Source organism: Cavia porcellus, unplaced genomic scaffold (assembly GCF_034190915.1).
Source record: "Cavia porcellus strain 051 isolate PalLab524CR breed Dunkin Hartley unplaced genomic scaffold, mCavPor4.1 scaffold_10, whole genome shotgun sequence".
In the NCBI taxonomy this organism is placed as follows: Eukaryota; Metazoa; Chordata; class Mammalia; order Rodentia; family Caviidae; genus Cavia; species Cavia porcellus.
Genome location: NW_026947493.1, coordinates 1,749,497 through 1,771,565, shown reverse-complemented (window position 1 = coordinate 1,771,565; position 22,069 = coordinate 1,749,497). Strand labels below are relative to the sequence as shown.

Here is a 22,069-nt window from a genome sequence, read left to right as displayed (position 1 = left end):
CAGTGTAGTCTTGGTACAGACATGCATGAGACATTGTCGTGTCTAGGTCTCCAGTTGACTCCTGGAGGACGATGCTATGGGATACAGGCCCTCAACTGAATTCTTGGGTCTCTAGTGTGTGGACAGATCTCCTGTACTCTTGTGCAATTGACTCTTTGGGAGTGTATTATAAAATAATCCTATAACTTATGTGTCTTATATTAAATATTTCCCCTTAAAAACCCTGACTACAAAGCTGGGGATATAGTTCAGTGTGAAGGCAGGCCCTAGGTTCCAACCCTAGTAACAGTAACACACATGCATGTGCACACATGAATGGAGAGAGGGAAGGAAGGGAAAAAGGAGGGCGAAGCATTCATTCTTCACCAGGGCATTCCTACTTCCCCACAACTGGATTTTAGTGGGGGATAGGAAAGCCCCTTTAAACTTTTGTTTAGTGGTATTTGGTAAAAGAAGAGCTCAATTCCCAAGAGCCACCAATGTAGACTAAACCACTACAGCACTTGCCAGTGCTCAAGTGACAAAACCAGGGACAGAAGCGTTGGCTAACATTAAATTAGCACTTATTATTGTAAAACAATGACAACGCCACTTAAAAAAACAAGAAACAACTTGTTCTTAAAACCAACTCTTATTTCCAGGAAGCTTCTGAGCGCAACAGCCTGTCTTGAATGTGATGCCTTGAATACCTTAGTGACAACAAAAGACTTGCACGAAGGTCTCTGGACACGCTGAGAAATGGAAAGATGAGCTCCCTAAAGATCAAGAGAGAGGCTGAAGGAGAAGCACCTTGGACAGTTTGTTACATTTGGCATAAAGCACTGATCCCCAGTTTCACCTTTCATGATAATGACAATAAAAGAGACATTTGCAAGTTATAAACAACAGGCCCAAATGGTTGGTCTCCAAGCCACAGACCAAGCTCGGACAGGTGCTGGGAGTAAGTGAAGGAAGCAGCTGAAATGAAATCTTCCCCAAGTTCACAAACCGGTTCTCAGGAGGAGGAAACTTAAGGCATGATGCTATGGGAAAGATTACGCCGTACACACAGATGAGACTGGATGGATGAGAGGACCACGGATCATAAACATGGTCCTCCTAACTGTTTCATTTCCCGGACCCCACTGAGGTCCCGCCTTCAATGCTAATGGACACCGACTGACTTCCTGTCAGTTTGGTCTTCATGTGGCACCTGGGGACTTCTATCAGGTCACAACCAGACCTGACAGTCAGGGTCCCACCACCATTTCATCACGGCGCCCAGGGAGCCAGTAAGGCACTTTTTTCTAATTGTGATACACTTACTCAATGAAATATTAGTACCACAGATACACTGTATATATTTTCATGTATTTTACACATGCTCTATACATAAAAAGTTTAAAGGGGCTTTTTCTGTCCCCTAGTAAAATCCAGTTGTGGGTGATGCAGGAATGCCCTAGTTAAGAATGAATGCTTCAGCTTATAAAAGCAGACACTGGTAGAGCCAAGAATGTAACAGCTGTAGGTTAACACAGAAGTGATGGCTACCAAGGAGATTTATAATCTCTTCCTACTGTAACATTTTCTACTGTCACTAACCTGGGCTCCATAGATGGCGCTGGACCTGTGGGCTTAAAAAAAGTCTACTCTGCACCTGGTCCTCCATCTGAGGGGTGACTGTTAGTTCTTCAGTGTCCAGGATGGTAGTACTTTGCACTACAGCCATTTGCCCCAATTTAAGTTTAGAAATTACCAGCTTCAATAATAGCTGAACCTGTTCAAAATGTTAATAAAGGTTTTTGTTGCATGGTTTAAAGAAAAAAAAAACGGAGCTGAGAATTCCCATTGCCAGATATTGTCCCAGCAGGGTGTGTGAATAACCTGTTCATAGTGATGAACAGGTTAAGCTGGTATAAGCAAACTTACCACACTGTTGGTCCCACAAAGTACAGCATGTACAATCACATATAATGTGTAATGCTTGAGAATGATAATAAACGACTGTGTTACTGGTTTATATATTTACTGTGCTATCATTTTTATTGTGACTTTAGGTTATACTCCTACCTACTAAAAAAAGTGTACCACAGTATGGTGTGCCACGTTTCATCAGCAGCAGCATCCTGCTTCCCATGTCTCCTGTGCTTCAATGGCTGGACGAGGCAGCCAGGCTGAGGGACCAGTCCACATCGTCCAGATTTGTGGAGGCTTATGTTTGCACTATTATGAAATAATGCATCATTTCTCAGAAAGGATCCTCCTTAAGGCAACAGTAACTATAATAATTTGTCCCTTAACTGTATTACTGCCATTTACCCTATTCACTCTTAAATCCAAGATTAAAATTTTAAAAAGACATTATCCACTATACACAAATAATCATTAATTCAAACTGCAGAGTGATTCCATGTAAAATAATTATATATAAACTACCTTCCACTCATCAGTAATTTCTAAATACTTACGGCATACAGCCAGAAGCTTTACTTGTACTTTGGATCAAGTGCAGACAATGGAATAGGGTTAGGACCCACACCATTCCATAAAGATTATTTAGAAAGATATATTTAAAGGCAATAAGAAAAAGGCTAAAGTCTTAGATACAGTCATTACTTTCAGTCAGCCTCACTACAGTCTTACCCATGCTAGAGCACCCAGGCAAGGGGGGTTCTGAGGCCAAGGACCTCCCCTGGCCCTGCCAATGGTTTCCCATGTATCTGGATAAACTATTTAATTACTCTGTGCTCCTATCTCTGACTGGGCAGTAACTGTAAGCCAACACACTGTAATGGAAAACCACACAAACACCCTGTCAGGTACCATCTGGTCCCACCTTAGCCACTCATTCACTAAATGAATATGGCCAGGAAAGCCTCTCTTCTTCGGGCTGCCTTCCGATCTGCATGAGGGGAAACTACCCCCAGAAGTGGCCATGCAGATTCTATACTCCAGCTGCTTTGCCCTGGTCAATTCGCAATTGCTATCACTTCAAGGAAACACCAGTGCGTGATCTGGTCAACCAAACCAGTAACAGTATTGGTAGGAAAAAAAGAGTGTGTAGAAAAGTACTGGGAAGAAAACTGTGACTGTTTTCCGAGACAACTGACTTAAAAGTGTCAGCCAACTATCTTCCCAACTTGAATCAGGTAAAACTATCATTAATGAGAATTCACCGTAGCACCTTTTGAAAACGTATCTACTTTCTGCTCAGATCAAATTTTAGTTCGACATAGTCCACAAATCACTGCCTGCTTCATTCAGTAATGTCTTCATTTTATTTGTAATTGATAAACAATTGTAAGCTTTGGGAAATGTCCCTGAGTTACAGTGATCTGAGATTTGAGAAGCAAGTCCTTATTTGCCTTGTATGGATATATCCTACAATAAGATCACAGACGCATGTAGGAAGCTATTGTCAGTATGTTTGCCTCCACTACTCATCCTACCACTGCATTATCATCACTAGGGGTATAATTTCCTGTCTTTATTTTATTGGGATAATCATAAATCAGAATCACTTTTTATAGTGTACAATTCAATGGTTTGTAATATGTGTACAAAATTGTATAATGAACATCACCATCTATCTTCAGAACATTTTCTTCACCCAATTAAAAGAATCTCATGTCCATAGCAAGTTTTCTATTTCTATGAATTTAACCATTCTGGACATTTCATATAAAAGCAGTTACATACTACATGGCCCTCCCATGTGTGACTTTTTCCGCTTAGCATAGCAGTTTGAGGCTTACCTACATTGTAGTGTATATCTCTGTACTCTGTTTCTTTTACAGTTGAATAACACTCCATTGTATCTTTCTATTTTTTTTTCTTTTTTAGGCTATTATGAATAATACTGTGGAGTACTACCAGCATCTGTGCACAATTTTTGCAAAGACAAGTTTTCAGTTCTACTGGCTAAATCCAAGAGTAGAATTTTGTGGTCTCAGGATAACTTGATGTTTAACTTTTTGAGCAACTATTACTACTCCCGAATGGCTGTAGCACTGCTTGAAATTCCCATCAGAAGTGTACGAGGGATCTACTTTCTGCACCCTCACCACCACTGCTATCACCTCTGGTCCTAGCTACCCTGGGGGTGTAAAGTGCTACCTCATTATGGATGTGATCCGCTTTCCCTTGTTGACTGTGTATTTTCTCATGTGTTGAATGGTCTTTTCTTTATCTTCTTTGGAGAAATGTCTATTAAAATTCTTTGCAATTTTTTAATTGGGTTTTTTTATTATTAAAGTTACAAGAGTTCTTTACACATTACACATCATTACATCCTTACCAGTTTGAGCATCCTTAATTTGGTAATCCAAAACCTTAAGTGCTCCAAACTCTAAAATTTTTTGAATGCTGGCATGATGTCCCAAGTGCAAACCCCACATCCAATCTCACGCATCAAGTCAACATGGGCGGCACTACAAATGCTATATAAAAATGACCTTCACGCTATGTGTACAAGTACTTATAAAACGAATGAACTTCACATTTAGACTTGCGTTCCACCCCCAAAATATTTCATTATATACATGCAAATACTGGGAAATCTTCCTCAAAATTCAAAATATGTAGTACTTTTGGTCCTAAGCATTTCAGATAAGGGACACTCAACCTGTATATGTTTTACAAATATTTTCTCCTATTCTGAGAATTATCTTTCACTAGTTTGAACATGGTGTCAACGTGTTCCCCACAGATTTGTGTGATGGCTGCTGGTCCTCAGTGTGGCTATCTGGGGCCTCAAACAGGGGGAGCCCAGAGAAAAGCAAGTGCCTTGATATTCACAACTGGGTTAATAGTGTCTTTCAGGAATGGATCACAGTTTATGGGACTGGGTCAATTTAAAAAAGTTAGAAGGTCTCTCTTTCTTGCCATATGTGTGTATGTATGTATGGCTGTCTGTCTCTCTTCCTGTATCTCTCTGACACAGACAGACACACACACTCCTGCCATTACCATCCACTATGCTGTGAAGTAGTCAGAGGGCCTGATTAGAGGACCAAAAGAGGCTAAGTTTTATTTTCAGCTTCCAAAACAGTGAGCTAAATAAACTTCTTTTCTGCATAAAGTATACAGTTCCCAATATTTTGTTATATCCAAACAAAACTGATACACTGTCCTTTAAAGTTCAAAAGTTTTTAATTTTAATGAAGTCTAACTTATGTGTTTTCTTTGTTGCTTGTGTATTATTTGCTTTTAAGGAACAGATTTTTTTTTTGTACCGGGGGTTGAACTCATGACCTCATGCTTGCCAGGCAGGTTCTTATGCTACTGAGCTAAATCCCTAGCCAAGAAGAGACATTTTAAAGGCAAAAGGTGATGAAAATGTGGCCAGGTAAGTTGTCCAGACTAAGTCATACCAGCTCAAAGGAATCAGCTTGGCCATTCACTTAATCACAAATTTCCATTCAGGTAGGGCACTCATTTTATTTTGGTGAAGGCCAGGAAGGAAGCTACTCAGCTATATTTTTAACTAACTAGATTTTCAGATTAATTATTTGACTTTTGAATGCCAAGTGTTCAAGAAACTACAAAGAAACTCCAGTAAGATCTGTGTGTTTTCAGTGCTCTGTGTCATAGCATCCAGTTTCACAGTCTATCCTAAAACTGGAATTTTTTTAAACATGTAAGATGGAATTTTAAAATACTATTTTCCTCACCTGTATAAAGATGAGGACTGGCATAGCATTAGTGTCCCATAACTTCTCAATAAACACTAAATAGTGAATCAGGATTATGTAATTTCCCAATTCTTTCCCAAAGAACTGTGATTATACTAATTTTTCTATTCAAATAAAGTCATTAGTGTCCTGAAAAAGTTATCCAATACTTCTAAGGTTTTTTTTTTTTACTATGTAAATCAACTTTGATTTAAAAAAAATAAACTTCTTGGTTTAAAAAGCTTTTTGAGTAGTGATGGACTGCACAGCAAATACAAATGTTCTGATGTATACATATAAAAAAGGTTAAAATCGTAAATTTTTATTTAACCATAATTTTAACCAGTAAGAGAAAAAGAAGCCAAGACAAACCAGTCTGAGTACCTGCTGGCAGGTAATCTTGGGACATTCAGAAAAAACCTGTTGAGGAAGGCACTTTGACAAACACCAGAAAAGCAAGGGCAAAAAACACAGCAAACAGGTCATCCTGGAAGGACGGTGTGGCTCGGCAAATGGAGTGCTCTCTACAGACAACACGGGCCTACACAGGCATTTCCTTCACACTTCCCATGACTGGGCAGCCCCCAAATGCAATCGAATTTCAGCATTACAACAGAGTTCTTCCCAGACAGCCTTTTTTTTTTTCCATACCACATAGGGTCCTCTTAAACATGGATTTAAGATAATGCAAATATTTTAGTGGGTGGTGGTGGTGTTATTTGCTGTGCTGGGGATTAAACCTAAGGCACTGCATATATTATTTTGTTTTACGCTAACAATAAATCAATGTTCCAGTGCACAGAGAAAAAAGAAGAAAGCAAAGACATCTCAGGGCAAAGCAGCATGAAAAACTCACAATGTACCTCTTTGTGGTTTTAAAAGAATATTGTTTTGGGCCAGGCATTTAGCTTCGTGGCTCAAATGCTTGCCTGGTAAGCACAAGGTTATGAGTTTGATCCCTGGAACCAAAAAAAAAATATATTGTTTTAACGTTTGTTATGTCTAAAAGAATATTGTTTTAATGTTATGGTTTAGATCTAAAATGTCCCCTGAAGTCTCATGTGTTCAACACTGGCTTTTAGAAGGTGACTGTTATAGTGGAGATGCTATATTCATCAGCAGATTGATCAATTCATTGATGCCAGCAAGAGGTGGGTACCGAGAGGGGGTGAGTCACTGGGGTGTGGCCTAGACAGGGGTATTCTTGACTCTGGCTCTTTCCTTGCTATTATGGGTAGAGCAGCATTCCTCCACCAGACCCTTCTGCCATTAAGCCAGCCAACCATGGATGAACTCTGATACTGTGAGCCAAATAAATCCCTCCTCCTTTAAGCTGTGTCAGGTATTTTATCCCAGAAATGAAAAATAGGACTAATACATTGTCTAAAATAGAATGCATAAGTAGAATATTTTAAGAAAATACCTTTTCCCATACTTCGAAAGTAATAAAGTGTGTTCAGTGCATTTTGTAAATTTACAGATATCCAGGACTTCCAAGGACACCAAAATCTATAGCTGTGCAATTGCTTTCTATAAAACAACAGTACTTCCTTATTATGTATGCATACCCAATATACGTTATCTTCAGATTACTTATAATTCCTAAGATTACTTATAATTCTTACACTATATTGATTAGAGAATAACAAAAAAAACTGTATGTTTAATTTAGACATATTTTTCCAAATATTTTCACCCTACTGTTGGTAGAATCCAAGGATGCAAACCTCATAAATTCAGAAGATCAACTATCGCACCACAAGTGCAAATTATAATGCGTCTCTTCTTTAATGTATAAACTTGGAGGTCACATTTTTCAAAAAAATATTGAACTCAAATTTTTCTGCAACTTGTTCTAAAAACATAACAAATGCCAATGAATATAATTTTATTCTAAATTGATCCAGCTTATGTACCATATCTTAAACTTTTAAAGTACAGACAGTCTAGAGCAATGCTTCATTATGGTAAATGCTCAGCAGGGATCTGTGAATGAATAGATGGATGAATGAGAAGGACCCAGTCATAATGAGCAGATTTTGAAAATGGGGGAATGGCATCACAGGATAAAATTCCCTTATTCCTTCTAGATCACAGCATTATTTTGATTATTAAGGCAATGAAATAAAATCTTTTACCTTTTCAATTCACTACAACAGACATATCAGATTCTCCTTCCCAGGATGGAGGAGGAAGGAAACTTATTATGCCAAAGGTGGCTTCTCCAACCATGACAGGGTGAGAGCAGATGTCAGGTGAGCCAAAGGGTTCTGATCTTACCTAACATCCATAATCAGACGAAACATTCCACTTGTACAAAACTGATCGTTCACCTGACCTTTATCTTAGAGTCCCTGGGGTAGGTTCATATAAAACATGGTTTTTCTCATTCCTTGCTACAGTGTTCACTTCATGCTGCAAACTTATGATAGCTAAGTGCTTACAAGAGAGAAGCCCCACACAGGCAGCACTTGCTTAGGACTGTGTTACGACTGCACTGCATTTTCCTGAAGTTCCTCCACTACAGTTCTAACCTCTTATAGCTCAGACTCTGAATTTATCTGTAGTTAAAATGGGGCCACCCTCAATTAGTAAAGGACCCTAAGAAAGGTGACTTTAGTCTTATAAAGGGAAATTTGGACAGACACTCTTAGAAAACACTATGCGAAGACTGGAGCTGTGCTGCCACAAGCCAAAGAACGACAGAAGTTAGAACACCTGGAACAGATCCTTTCCCATCTCCTCCAGTATGAGCATGACCTGCTGACACCTCAGTTTTGGGCTTCTGACATCTACAACTATAAGGCCATAGATTTGTGTTGTTCGAAAGCCATCCAGTGTGTGACACTTTACCTCTATAGCTCCAGCAAACTAATGCAGACCCCAAGAGCCTGTGTGGGCCAGCTTGCCACCTGCCACCTCTACCCTCTACACTCCGGACACAGCCTTCTACCCAAGACCATGCCAGTACCAGAGCCCAGGCCCCCACACCTCAGCTGTGAGCTGCTGCAGCGGCTCTGGTCTCCTGGAATGCAGACTACTTCCATCAAGCCCCGTGGACACCACCACGCATTAATGTTGCAAAGATGCCAACTTCGCCTTGCTGCCTTATTAAAAGTCTCCCATGACTTATCATTTACTACAGCAAAGAGCTTGAATCCTCCTGCCTACCTTTCAGGTCTCTAAGACAGCTGCATCTGCTCAATGAAATTCCCTGGGTGAACCCGGAATGTACTACCTGTTATTCTTGATATCATGCCTGTTCCCCGGCTTGTCACTGTCCCTTTTCACTAACCAAATCTTGACCACCACATGAATACTGCTGGGACACTTTGGACTGAAGCTCTCTCTCTTTCCTATGTGCGTTAATGTGAACTGTGAGCTCCGCTGGATTCAGAGACTCCCAAGAGGTGACTGGCTTGTAAAGGCACAGATCCATGGCTAAGCCTGTACGTAAATGAGATACAGGGGGCAGGACCTAGTTGGATGAAGTGAAGTATGGGTAGACGACTTTGGGTCTGCCCCCATCTGTCCCTGGCCCCTTCCTTTATTACTCCTTCTGACTGCTTCCTGGCTGCTAGGAGTTGAGCAGCTTGGTTCCATCATGATGTCTAAGCTTTGGGAGCAGCTGACCCTGGACTGAAACCTCTAAAACCATAAGCCAAAATAAACCTCTCTCCTTTTAAATGTGGGTACCAGGTATTTAGGAAAGTTGACCAATACACTACCCATGCGTAACACAACAGCCACACTTCTGACTCTATGCACCTCCTGCCTGTGTCATTTATGCTGCAGGGAAACCTGACATTTGAAAAGTGGAGGCTTGAATTCTACAGCTAGACTAGCATACTCTTAATTGACAAGCATATATGTCTTACAGTTTTACATAATTCTGAACATCAAAGACAATGCTATGCATATGACAAGTGATCTCTAAATTGTTACTGAGTTAACTATTAAACACATATTTAAAATCCAACGAAATGCTACCTTGGGCTCTTCTTTCAACTGAAGGCTTGAGAACTAGGACAAATTTACAGATTTAATATAATCCTAATGGGTCCACATATACTCCAATAATTTAAAACTTAACAAAAAATGGGGAAAATTATCTTGAGACTCAAGTTACTTACCATTCTTCATCACTACATTGGACCAGACATTGGCATTTAAGGCTTGTACAATTCGCTTTACTCCTGTGGATTCAGGGAAGTCATCTAGTGAAAAAGGAAAAAACATATATATATATACATATATATGTTAATATACAAACTTACACTCAACTACAATACATACACACCCACATCCACATATGTATATACATGCTCCTCTGAGGATGCATTTTCAAATTATTGTGGCTTAATTATCTTGTTTATTATTTGTTACTTCACACTGTTACTTGTGTAATAAGAAACCACCACCCCCTCAAAGAAAACCAGAGCAAATACAGAGCTCAGAGGTCCCAAAAGAAATATTCTACAAACTGGAATGAGCAAGTAAACACACAATATAAAAAGGATATATAATAAAGTATTCCCAATGCCTCACTCATGGAATCCACTTGTATTCTTCTGAAAATGTAAGTTTTCATTAAATACACAACCCTGGCTTAGAAGGCAAGCTATTTATCTTGGTTATGTATATAGTGCATTTCCTAAAGACAGCATAAAACTTTTAGTATACAATAACACATTGTAAATGTTCTATCTTCCACTAGAAACCATTGGATAATTATTATCTGTTTTAAGATACACAGAGAACTATCAGAAAAAGAGTTTAGAAGAATACTACTACTGACTTCCAGGAGAACATGACGGACAAATAACAGCAGCCACGGAGGCTCTCTGAGATTACCAGTTTAGAATCCAGGAGCAGTGCTATGTGAGGAGTCCTACACGAGGGGAGATGTACCCTGCTGACCCAGGAATGAACTAAGCTGAGAGAAACCAACTGGAAATGCAGTCCTGATGCTATAACAGGAACAGATAAAATCTCAGTGCGGAAGCTGGATCCTGCGCCACTGGGAGCAGTGATTTGAATTTCCTGCTGCAGCTACTGCGTCCCAATCTGCACGGCAGGGAGAGAGATGTGCGAAGGCTCTAAGAGCTGGAATCCACGAACCAAACGGCATCGAGAGTGGGACTGGCAGGGAGCCCTGCATCGACCTGAGGTGAGTGAGAGAAATGGGGACCCTTTCATAGACTAGGAGGCTCCAACAGAGGACATTCTGGGAACGAGCGGACTAGCCAGAACAGGGCCCTGCAGTGACTATAGTCACATATTCCCCTCTCAAGCGGGAGTGGTGGGAAGCGCTTGGCCTGGTGACGCCACGGACTAAGATCCAGTAGGCTAGTCCAAATCAGGACCCTGCGCCTGGCGGTGCACCCTAGCAGTGAAGCCTTCAGTAGGCTGACCTGGAGGGGTGGGCCCAGGAGAGGCTGCCCAGGTCTGTGTCTCCCTAGTACACTGCAGTGGGCGGGAACACCTAGCTGGCAGATTCAAACAAACTGTAACAGACAAAGAGGAAAAAAAAAAAAACTGGGCCTTGTACATACGCTTGTATGGAAGGAACAAAAAGTATGGGAAAAGGGAGCAACAAGAAAGGGTCCTCAGTCCCCAATCCTGAGAACACTGATCCAGGAAAGGTAAATGAAAAAGAGGATGAAGACAGAAAACATGCAATACCAGACACGGCATCTATAGACATAAAGCGGTATCTCCGGAGCCTCATAGACGAGTTCAAAAATGAAGTATTTAATGAAATAAAGCAAGAAATCAGTAGAATAGTTAGAGAAATGCTAAGCACCGCCCAAGAAAAAACAGATGGTGGAATGGAAGTACAGAAAAAAAAGGAGAGAATTGTTTGATGGAGAAAATAGAGAAAACATAGAATACGTGAAGCAGGTTCAAAGAGATTACCAGGAAACTAAAAACCCTATTGAAAACTGGCGGGGCTGGGGTTTTAGCTCAGCGGCATAAGCGCCTGTCTTGCAAGCAGGCAGTCGTGAGTTCGATCCCTGGTACCGATAAAAGTGAAAAAGACCAAAAAAAAAAAAAAAAAAAAAAAAAGAAAACTGGCATAACAGCTTGAAAGAAACTAAGAATATCAGAACTGGAGGACAGATTTGTAAGGTGGGAGCATGAAATGAAAAACTTCTTAAAAATAACAAGAAAACAAACAGCAATAATACAAGGACTAGAAGATGATAAGAGGATCTATAACTTAAGAATTAGGAACATAAAAGAAGAAGTAGGGACTCACACAAATGAACTACAAAAGCTATTCACAGAAATAATCCAGGAGAATTTTCCTAATTTAGCAAAAAGTAAAGATACTCAGATGTATGAGGCATACAGGACCCCAGCTACCTATAACCCAAACAGAGCTACACACAGGCATTAAATAATCAAAATTCCAGAAATCCAATATAAGAACAGAATATCAAAAGCCGTCAGAGACAAGAAACAGATCACTTACAAGGGAACACACATCAGAATTACAGCAGACTTCTCGGCACAAACCATCAAATCACGAAGAGCATGGGGGTAAATAATTCAAGCTTTGAAAGATAGTAACTTCCAGCCAAGATTGACATATCCTGCACAACTGTCCCTAGAAATTGATGGAAAAACAAGGTGCTTCCAGGATAAAGAGGAACTAAAGGAATTTGCAACCACCAATTCAACTCTACAGAGAATACTGCAGGATATTCTAAAAAAAGAAAAATACCAAGATTCCAGAAACAGTGGCACAGAGGCCACAATGAATGGAGCAGAAAGCAAAATGAAGAAGACAAATTGACAACAAACGACAGAAAAAGAGCTCAACAGAAATGAGGCAGAGAAGATCGGAAGGTAGGAACAGCTATTTTGGAGAAAACAAGACATCATAATAGCTAGTGCTAATTTAGTATCATCTTGTTTTGAAGTCCCATCAAACGTGTATTCTTCTGTCTCCATCGGTCTTAATAGGTTGTATCTTACTGGATTTTATTATATGTGATAATATAAGCAAAAACTTTTATAGACAAGGAGATTATACAGAAACCATTGTTCATTTTCTGTTAGTTGATTCTAAATACCCTGTAATACTGTCATTCTCTTGAATATTGTCATTCTCTTTTACATTGTCTTGATATGTTTGATACTACAGTATACGAAGTTATACCCAAAGATTTTAAGGGAAGAGACACTATGGTAACTACTATTATGTCAGGATTGTCTTGTGGTGAAACACTATTTTGCTTAAATGGCTATGTTTTGACCTGCGCTGTTTTGTTGTTATGCCCCATTTTTTATCTCAATCTCCTTTTTATTATCTCCTTTTTCATTTTTATCCTTTTAATTAAGGGAAAAATAAATAAAAAATAGCAAGATATATTATTAACCCACTTTGATTTCCTACTAACTTGATTTGAAACCCTGTATTGCCCTCACCATCTTGTTTTGACTGATTTTCCTCTATTCTGTTATGCTTGATAGTACCAAGTTTGAAAGTATAGGCAACAACTATGAAGACAATAAGATTCATTGTGACGCCCATTCTGGTTGACTATTATCTTCTTTTCAATTCCTCTAATGTCTCCAATGTTTTGGTTTTATTGGTCTTATTCTTTACTGTTTTGTTCAATTTTATTATAACTGATGATATAGGCAATTCTTTTTAAGATAACAAGAGGCATTATGGTAACTACTGTTGATCACCTTGTATTTTGTTTTTACATTATGTATTATGTCCATCCTTTTGATTTGACTGACTCTGTCCTGGTATGTCACATTTGGTTTTACTTTCTTCAAAAAAAAAAGTAGTAAGAACTGTGGGAGTAATAAAACCCAAAATGTGTAATTGTCATTGTACAAAAGAAAGGAAAAGAAAGTTCTCTAAAAGATACGACTCATATATATTTAAGTGTATAAGACAGATAACCATATTACTGAGTTTTGTTGGATCATTGAACAAAACTGTTTGCAGTTTCACTGTTTGAAAGTCCCCTCTATATGCTTTAATTTTGTAACTTCAATAACTATTTCTAAGATGACAATATGTAATTAACTAGTGATTTCCTGTTTATTTTTTCTGAAATTCTGTATAACTTGTACCCTTTTTCTGGTTTTTTTTTTTTTTGTTTTTTCTCCTTAAATAAAATTAAAAAAAAAAAAAGAAAAAGTTTAAAAATCAATGACTGATCTGACTCAAAACAAAAAGGCCATAATCCCAGGTAGCACATCAATAACACAGTGATATTCTTAGCCACAGTTAGGTATGGCTATGCACAAAGGAAATGGTTCTTAAGGATACTGAGGACTACGGTGGAAATCCTTTGCACGTGGCTAGAAGAAACAGTTTGGAGAACACGGTCCCTCCACACAGCACCTGTTGCTACAGCCCAGCCCTGGGACACAACACGAGGGGCATAGAATCAGAAGTCACATCAGAACCCAGGCCTGTGACTTGGCTTGTTTCACCAAGACCACATCATTTACATTATCTCCAAGAAAAGCAGAGCCAGCACAACCCTGTGCACACGTTTCCTGGAGGAAAACTACACCAGGCCTGATGCTGTACTGGTGCAATCTTGGCCCAGGCCAGAAGGCTGGAACCGTGTCTCAGTCAATCCACCCTGCCCACTGCCCGATGGCTTCCTGGAAGCGGCAGGCACACAGCAACTGTCTCACGGGCTGACCAATCTTAAAAGAACACCAATCTAACAATGACAGAGCAACAATTACAGTGAAAATAACCACAAAAGCGAGTTTATTGCCTTGGATGTCTAGATGAAAATGTAGAGGCACGATTTTTTTCTTTTTTTGGTACTGGGAATCGAACTCAGGACTTTGTGCTTGCCAGGCAGGCACTGTGCTGCTGAGTTGTATCTCCAGTTGTGTTTTTCTTAACTACTAACGGCTCCATTCTTGAAGGAATGATTCATATTTTAGATGTTATACCCAAGGCACAAAAAAAATGGTTCTGAAATGAAGAGTTACAACTAATAAGAGGAAATTTAATGCAAACTTGCACACAGCTTATGTGGGTGTTTGAATACAAATATAAATACAGTGTGAGGCAATACGACTTAGAAATCGTTCATCTTTAAAAATTCTAGGAAGGTTTTTGTTATCTTGCCTAAAGATGACATGTTAAAATTTTTTTTTTTAATTTACTGAATACAAGAACACTGCTTACACAAAAGAAAAGGAGATGACTAGTGATACAGAGGGTTAAAAATTCTCGATGGTAACAGTCATATATTTTCTCCCAAGGACAGCAGAAAACAAATTGTAGTGCCAGAATAAGCAATTACGCACAATGCTCACATATATAAAGTCAGGCCCAAGTTTTAAGGAGGCTTTAAAAAAACATATGTAGGAGGGGAAACTTTTTGCTAATTTTCAATATTCTTAAAAATGTACAAGAATAAAAATCTGAGGATTTCATTTTTGTTTTCTTCTCTGGCAGTATTTTATTATTAAAGGTAACAGCATTTTGGAAAAAGTCTAAGCTAGACACAGAAGATACTTAATTTGTTTTTTAAAAGGTTTCGTGTAATGGCTCATCTTGTCTGCTGCACCTGCTTTCACTTGCATTGGTTGTTCTTGCCTAGAACGTGATTTAGAACAACTGGCATCTTATCGGTGCCACCTCCCCTGCAGCCCACTAACTGCAGGTCCAATACCTTTTCCACTTCCTCCCAGAGTGGCTGACTGAGAATTCACTGTACGCACCAGCCACTCTCTACATTTCTAAACTGAAATACACAGTACCTCAGTACTCCGCGTTAATTGGTTCCAGGAGACAGGACAAGTACCTAACAAAATGTTTTGCCTGGAATGGGCAGCGAGGAACAAGGGAACAGAAACGACAAATTCTAGCTTGAATGTTTAGTATTAAACCAACAGTGAGTACTGGGATAAAATTTTTGCAGCAAAATGTTTTGGTGTGTTTCAAAGCATTCCAGTACTAACATGTGACTGTAATCTCTCTTATCTCTGAAATATCACAGCATCAGTATTTTTCCTTAATACTACGTATGACATTCTACTTGGTGACTTAATTATTTATACCCACATTTTAGCTTTGGTACTAGATAAAAGGTTTTGATATGCTAAACTCTGTCTTTTCCAGGTAGATCCTACACAGGAAAAAAATTGGGGAATCAAAAAAAAAATTAATTAAAAAAACAAAAAGCAAGAAACAAGAAATCTAGACAGAAGCAAAAGACAGGTAATAAACAGCTATGCAGGGATAGAGGGGTATTCTGGGTTTGTTGGTTTCAAGCGCCCTGAACATATACAAATAAGGTCTGCATTGGCCCCTGAAGTTCCTACAGTTTGTTATGCATTCAAAGAAGGAGCAGAACTTCTACCTATGAAATTAAGTCTAGCTTTCCTCATTTGACAATAGGGAAAGAATAAGGGATTAGAGAAATGACAGTCATTTTGGATAGAAATGTTTTACTGTCATCTATTGAAAAAGCATTTTTCCATTCCTAAAATGAGTGATAAAACCAAATAAACAGATCATCACATTACTGGCAAGACTCAATTAGTGGATTTGGCTCCAATCCTTTTCACACAGCTGGGAAGAAACCTTGTTTCTTGAGTTTCACTTTGTTCTCTGCTGAACTCAAAAGTCTCTCATCTTAATGTAAATGTCACGTTTTCCACCCAGCCCTCCACACTCACCATCCTCCTCGGGCAGTTCCTCTGGACTAAGCTCCACCAATTCAAAGCCATGTTTGATGCACCATTCTTGAGCTTTTTGTCGGTTTACTCCTAAAATAATATGCAAATTAATCTTTACAAGTAGAAACACAAGATGAACACCCTGCGGTGCCCTGCATAAATCTTAATGCTTTTTCCTTAATGGCAATGTTACCCTCAATGTATCTAGAACAAAGTAACATTAAAAAAAATGACTCTTCAGACTCAAGTATCTATTCTTACAAGCAAAGTAAATATGGGTAAGATTTTCAAAGTAGCTGAATATATTTGTAAAGTGACAAGGTCACATGAGATGTACATGAAATGAGTGCTTGAGAAAACCACTGCACCAGCCCCAGGGCTTACCATCTTCACACACCCGGTCACAGGCCAGGATCATCACCTCTGGGACCCACGCTTCTGCCAGGGGAAGCCACGAGGAGACACTGTCAAGCCCTGATTTCTAGAGGGAGCCAGTACAAGCAGAAAAACAGAAAGAGAGACATTAAGAAAACTCACAAATAATTCGGTAAACAAACAACAAAAAAAGCATATGATCATCTCTTATTCAAGGCTCCATGGAAAACAAAGTCTTACCTGTGAGCTGTCAAAGTAAATCACAAATGCCTGGACAGACTCTGCAATTTCTGGGGTGACAAGGAATTTGTTTGGCACCACACACAGATTGATATCCGCTGAATAGTATTTGTTATCGATGGTCCAAGGATAGAATCTCACAGCATCATTAGAAGTCGCTTCCATAAGAAGATTTTCTCTTCCAAGGATATCTAAATAAATGACATGACATTACCAGGGGAAGTGCAAAACCAAAACCGATTTTCTCAATAAAATACCACACTTATTTAGTACCCTGGCTGCTATTCTTTGTGCAAGGATTCCCAAGGGTCCTGCATTTATTAGGGTATTTTCTTCTCTGATCATTTGATTATAAAACAATGACACAATTTCAGTCATTGGCTTTTTTCCTTCCCTTTAAAAACATAAAAACTGTCTAGGTTAGATATGAGGCAAGAAAACCAGTCATGTTATTACTCAGCAAAGACTGAGTAGAAGAGAAACAATAGTAGATACAGTCAACCTGTTGTGTAAGTACTTCATGGGAGGTGGAGGGTAATAAGAAGCTTTAAGAATTTGTATTTTGTACTTATTTCATGCCAAAACAAAGACAGGATTAAGATAAAATACGATTAATAAAATAGAAGAGTTACTACACACATTCTTTCGTCTAACTGCTGAGACACAAATTCAATTAATGAAACAAAAGAATGGATGCTGATAAATGACCCCATTTCCATTTTTATTCATACTTTTTCAGTCTTCAAAACCTAACCCAAATTCCTGCTTGACTGAGATACTGCTGGCAAGTAAATGTCAAAAAAGCCAAGCCAAGTAAATGTTTTAGATCACATCTAAAGCCTTCAGAAACCCATATGCAGCATGAGAATAACAGGAAACCTTCACAGTAGCAGACAGGTGAAGCGGCCATTGGGCCACCAAGGCAGTCTGTCCCTTCGGTCATGCAAGGTTTAAAACTGGGAGAGACATCAGAAATTGCTCTAACCCAGACTCCTACCTCTTGCATCCACACCTAGAATGCCCATTTTATACAGACATGGAAAATGAGCTCAGAGAAGCAAAATGGCATGTCATTAATGCAGTTGCCAGAAGAATAGATAAAAATGGTCAAAAACTCCTTTCTGGTACATTTAAAGATAAATAATAAAATATGCATTACATTCATCATTCACAGTACACTGAAAACTAGAAGCTGAATTTTAAGTTCTAAAACTAAGATTATACTACACTTTGGAAAGCTGTCATCATTTCAATAAGCAGTAAAGTAAAAGCCTCTCTGAGAACAACAGCTCAGATGCTGGAATATAGCATCCTGGAGAAGACCAGACGGAAGGAGATGGATCCTCTTGACCCAGGAAGAAACTAAAGTGGGAAAGAAAAGAAAAGAAAAGAAAAGACAGACATGAACAGAGGGCTGTAGCCAGATGCGCTCTCACCAGAGCTGGTCCCACTGTGTGTAAAACACCACCGGAATCTGAAGACCAACCATCATGGAAAAGTTGGGGGTTGGCAAGCCCCATGGTGAAGTTGGGGGTTGGTGGGAGGACACAGTGGTTGCAGAGGGGAGCGGCAGACCGAAGAACTGCACCAGCTCGAGATGAGTGTGAGGAACTGGATCCTCCCGCAGGAGTGGGCGATTGGCCAGACAATATTTTGGAGTCAGGCATGATAAGAACCAGAACTGCAGCCAGCTTCATTCAGCCACTTCTAGTGCAGAGCAGATTGGTGAGAATTGCTTGGACTGAGTCCTGTCCCTGTGTGTGACCAATAGCCAAAGCCAAGGTTTCCCCGGGCTATCCTTAACCAACCCCACTGGCACAGCACACACTAATGTAGTGAAGACTCCCAATGGTTAACCAACTCAGAAGGGAGGGGCTAACCTGCCACACACCAACATGCCTCAGAAAAATTATAACCAATACAGAAGTGCTGGGGACCCCACTATCCAATTGTCTGGAAGAAACCAGAAACATAACAAGAGGAAGAAATAAAAGGAAGTCTGTAGCCTCCACCCCAAGCAGTACTGGACCATTAGTGACAAACAGAGAAGAGATTGGGGGTTGCACACTTGCAGTTTCTGAAGAAACATCATCTGACATAAAGAAACATCTTCATGAAATTATAAAAGAACTTAAAAAAGAAATACTAATACAAGTAAAGGAAAATACAAGAAAAATAATTTTAAAAATGCTAAGCACCTCAGGAAGACACAGACAGAAGAATGGAGGCGCATAGAAAAAGGAGGGAAATGAAGGATATTAAAAAAATCTAGAATATATGAAACAGATTTAAAGATTACCAGAAAGTTAAAAACTCCATTGAAAGCTGGCAAAACTGCTTGAAAGAAACTAAAGATTATCAAACCTTGAAGATAGATTTGCAACTTGTGATCGTGAAAGACCTCTTAAAAATAACAAGGAACCAGGAAGTAACAATACAAAGACTAGAAGATGACAAGAAGATCTATAACTTCAGAATAAGAAATGTGAGTGAAGAAGCAGGAGTAAGCACAAGTGAAATACAAAGGCTATTTATAGAAATAATTAAAGAAAACTTCCCAAGCATAAGGAAATGATATTCAGATATGTGAGGCATACAGAACTCCAGCCACCTACAATCAAGGTAGATATATACCAGAAATTTAATAATCAAGATCCCAGAAATTCAACACAAGAACAAAGTATTTAAAAGTTGTCAGAGAAAAGAAACAGATCACCTATGAAGGAAAATCCATCATAATCATGACAGACTTCTCGACACAAATCATCAAATCAAGAAGAACTTGGAGCGAAGCATTCCAAGCCCTGAAAGAAAATAACCTCCAACTCAGATTGAAGTACTCTACAAAACTATCTCTCAAAATTAATGGAGAAACAAGATGCTTCCATGACAAAGAGGAACTAGGGAAGTTCATGACCACCAATCCAACCCTACAAAAATACTGAAGGACATTCTAGAGAGAGAGCAAAAAAAACCATGGCTTCAGGAACAGTGGCAGAGGGGTTCACTAAATGGGGCAGACAGTGGAATGAAGGGGGAAAGTAGACAACCAATGGCAGAAAAATAGCATGGCAGAAATGAAGCAGAGAAGGTTGGCCATAATCACTAACATGGATGACCTCAATACACTAATAAAAAGAAACACAGGAAGAGTGCATCAGGAGATAGGGTCCATCAAGATGCTCTGTATAAGAAATATAATTAACCTGAAAGAGGGTTCATGGGCTGAAAGTCTATCATGAGAAAATAATGCTCTCTGTGACAGGGAACCAGAAAAAAGTGGGAGTAGATCGCCCTTCAGCTGCAGACTGGTTGGAAAGACATGACACTTCTGTACAATGGAGATCTACTTAGCTATAAGGAAGGAAAACTTTGAGGATCTTGTAGGTAAATGGATATAACTTGAGATCAAGCTCAGGGATAAAAAGGTTCAGAATCACTTAGGTAAATAGCAGGTTGCCTCCATAATCTAAAAACTAGAAGAGTTAGTGAGCTAAAAAATGTACAATGCACTCTGTGAACGTGAAAGGGGACAAATATTTAAAAAGGGGAGGCAGAGGACACTGTTAATCTTGTATCGTGATTTGAAACCATATTGTTTTCATCACTGTGTTTAGTTTGGTTATATTCTGTTCCACTTTGTCTATTTGTACTAAATTTGATGGCATGGACAGCTATTTAAAAGATAGCAGGATATACTATGGTAACCATTTTTAATTTCCTATTAACTTAATCTTAAGCCCTGTATTGCTTTCACTGTCTTGTTTTGACTGCTTTTATTTGAATCTGTTTTGTTTGACTGCTGTCTTGTGTTAACTGATTTTATTCTAATCTGTTATGTTTGATAGTATCAAGTCTGAGAGTTTAGGCAACTACTCTGAAGATAGTAAGATTCACTATGATACCCATTCTGGCTTGACTACCACCCTCTTTTGAAGTCCTATAATGTCTCCAACGTTTTGTTTTTATTGATTTTGTTCTATACTGCTATATTCAATTGTATTGTGCCTGATGATATGGGCAATTCTATTGAAGATAACAAGAGACATCACAGTAACCATTACAGGTCACCTTGCATTCTGGTTTTAAGTCAGGTACTTACTATATGTCAATCCTGATGTTTTGACTGATCCCATTTTGTTTTTTCTCACTTGGTTTTATTCTCTTCAAAATAAAAATAAAATAAAACAAATCTGAGATTTTATATTTGATATAAGGCTGGGCTGTGAGACATGTATTTTCAAAATTTTTACCAAAACCAGAACTGTTACTTTTAAATGAACAGGTCTGTGCCTGCATCTGAAATGCTGATCTCTTACCCTCACTCTAAGAATTTAGAAGTTCTTTGTGCCTCATTTCTACTCAAAGTCATAATCTTTTAATATCAATCAGTTCCATAGCAACCAGCAACAGTGTTTCTCATGGACCATTCCAATGAACTCAGGCAGAAATTCAGCAGAAAAAATACATGAGTTATTAAAGTCAAAGTTCTAAAAAAATAAAGAAAAGAAAGTCAAAGGCTCTGTTTTCATGTAACCGTGCCACACACAAAAATCCCCACTCCCCAATCAAAGTCCACCTTACACTGCATGCGGATATACAAACTTAATGCAGGGCCACAGCGACACAGGGCCACCTCTGCAGAGCTCAGTGCCACATGGCCGACACACGTGCCACAGTGTGCTACAGGTGGCGGGAAGCAAACTAAACCCAATGGAGAAGCAGGTAATATAGGAGACGACTCGTCCCCAAATGCAGGGAAGAGCCACCATATTAAATCAGTTTTCAATCATGAGGAATTTTTTTAAATGATGAATGTGCTGCTTTTTTAAAGGGGAGAAAACACAAAGAACATCAGATTCACTTATTACAAGGCAAAGTACAAAGGCCAAAGAACTCATTTTCCTCCCACTGCAATAATCAGTTTTTGCTATTTCTTAAATAGGCTGTATAGCTAAAAACTGGAATCAAACTCTATTAATCCTTTTTTTAAATTAGTATCTTCAACTAATTTGAAAAATAAAATCAATTAATAGAGCAAATACAATAATTCTGAATATTTGGCTCTATTAAGAATGATAATTTGTTTTACTGACATTTAGAATAAAAGTATCAGTCTT

The 22,069-nt window shown here is 38.9% G+C and overlaps 2 protein-coding genes across 6 annotated transcripts in view; one reads left to right on the top strand and one right to left on the bottom strand.

Annotated features, from left to right (window-relative positions):
• The window catches only part of Smad3 (SMAD family member 3), a 122,687-nt gene extending 118,526 nt beyond the window's left edge, over positions 1 to 4,161 (top strand). The window contains exon 9 of one of the 2 annotated variants that reach the window (XM_063257816.1): positions 3,823 to 4,161. In XM_063257816.1, coding sequence (XP_063113886.1) covers positions 3,823 to 3,832 — 10 coding nt within the window. In that variant the 3' untranslated portion in view covers positions 3,833 to 4,161. Of the gene's footprint in view, positions 1 to 641; positions 1,943 to 3,822 lie in introns of those variants that run through there. The other variant, XM_063257815.1, reaches the window with a different exon arrangement.
• Positions 1 to 22,069, bottom strand: part of Aagab (alpha and gamma adaptin binding protein) — a 51,764-nt gene that overhangs the window by 17,682 nt on the left and 12,013 nt on the right. For 3 of the 4 annotated variants that reach the window (XM_063257817.1, XM_063257819.1, XM_063257821.1), the window contains exons 2-5: positions 16,950 to 17,140; positions 16,719 to 16,815; positions 16,335 to 16,424; positions 9,785 to 9,868 (exon numbers count right to left, since the gene is read on the bottom strand). In XM_063257817.1, coding sequence (XP_063113887.1) covers positions 9,785 to 9,868; positions 16,335 to 16,424; positions 16,719 to 16,815; positions 16,950 to 17,140 — 462 coding nt within the window. Of the gene's footprint in view, positions 1 to 9,784; positions 9,869 to 16,334; positions 16,425 to 16,718; positions 16,816 to 16,949; positions 17,141 to 21,051; positions 21,120 to 22,069 lie in introns of those variants that run through there. The other variant, XM_063257820.1, reaches the window with a different exon arrangement.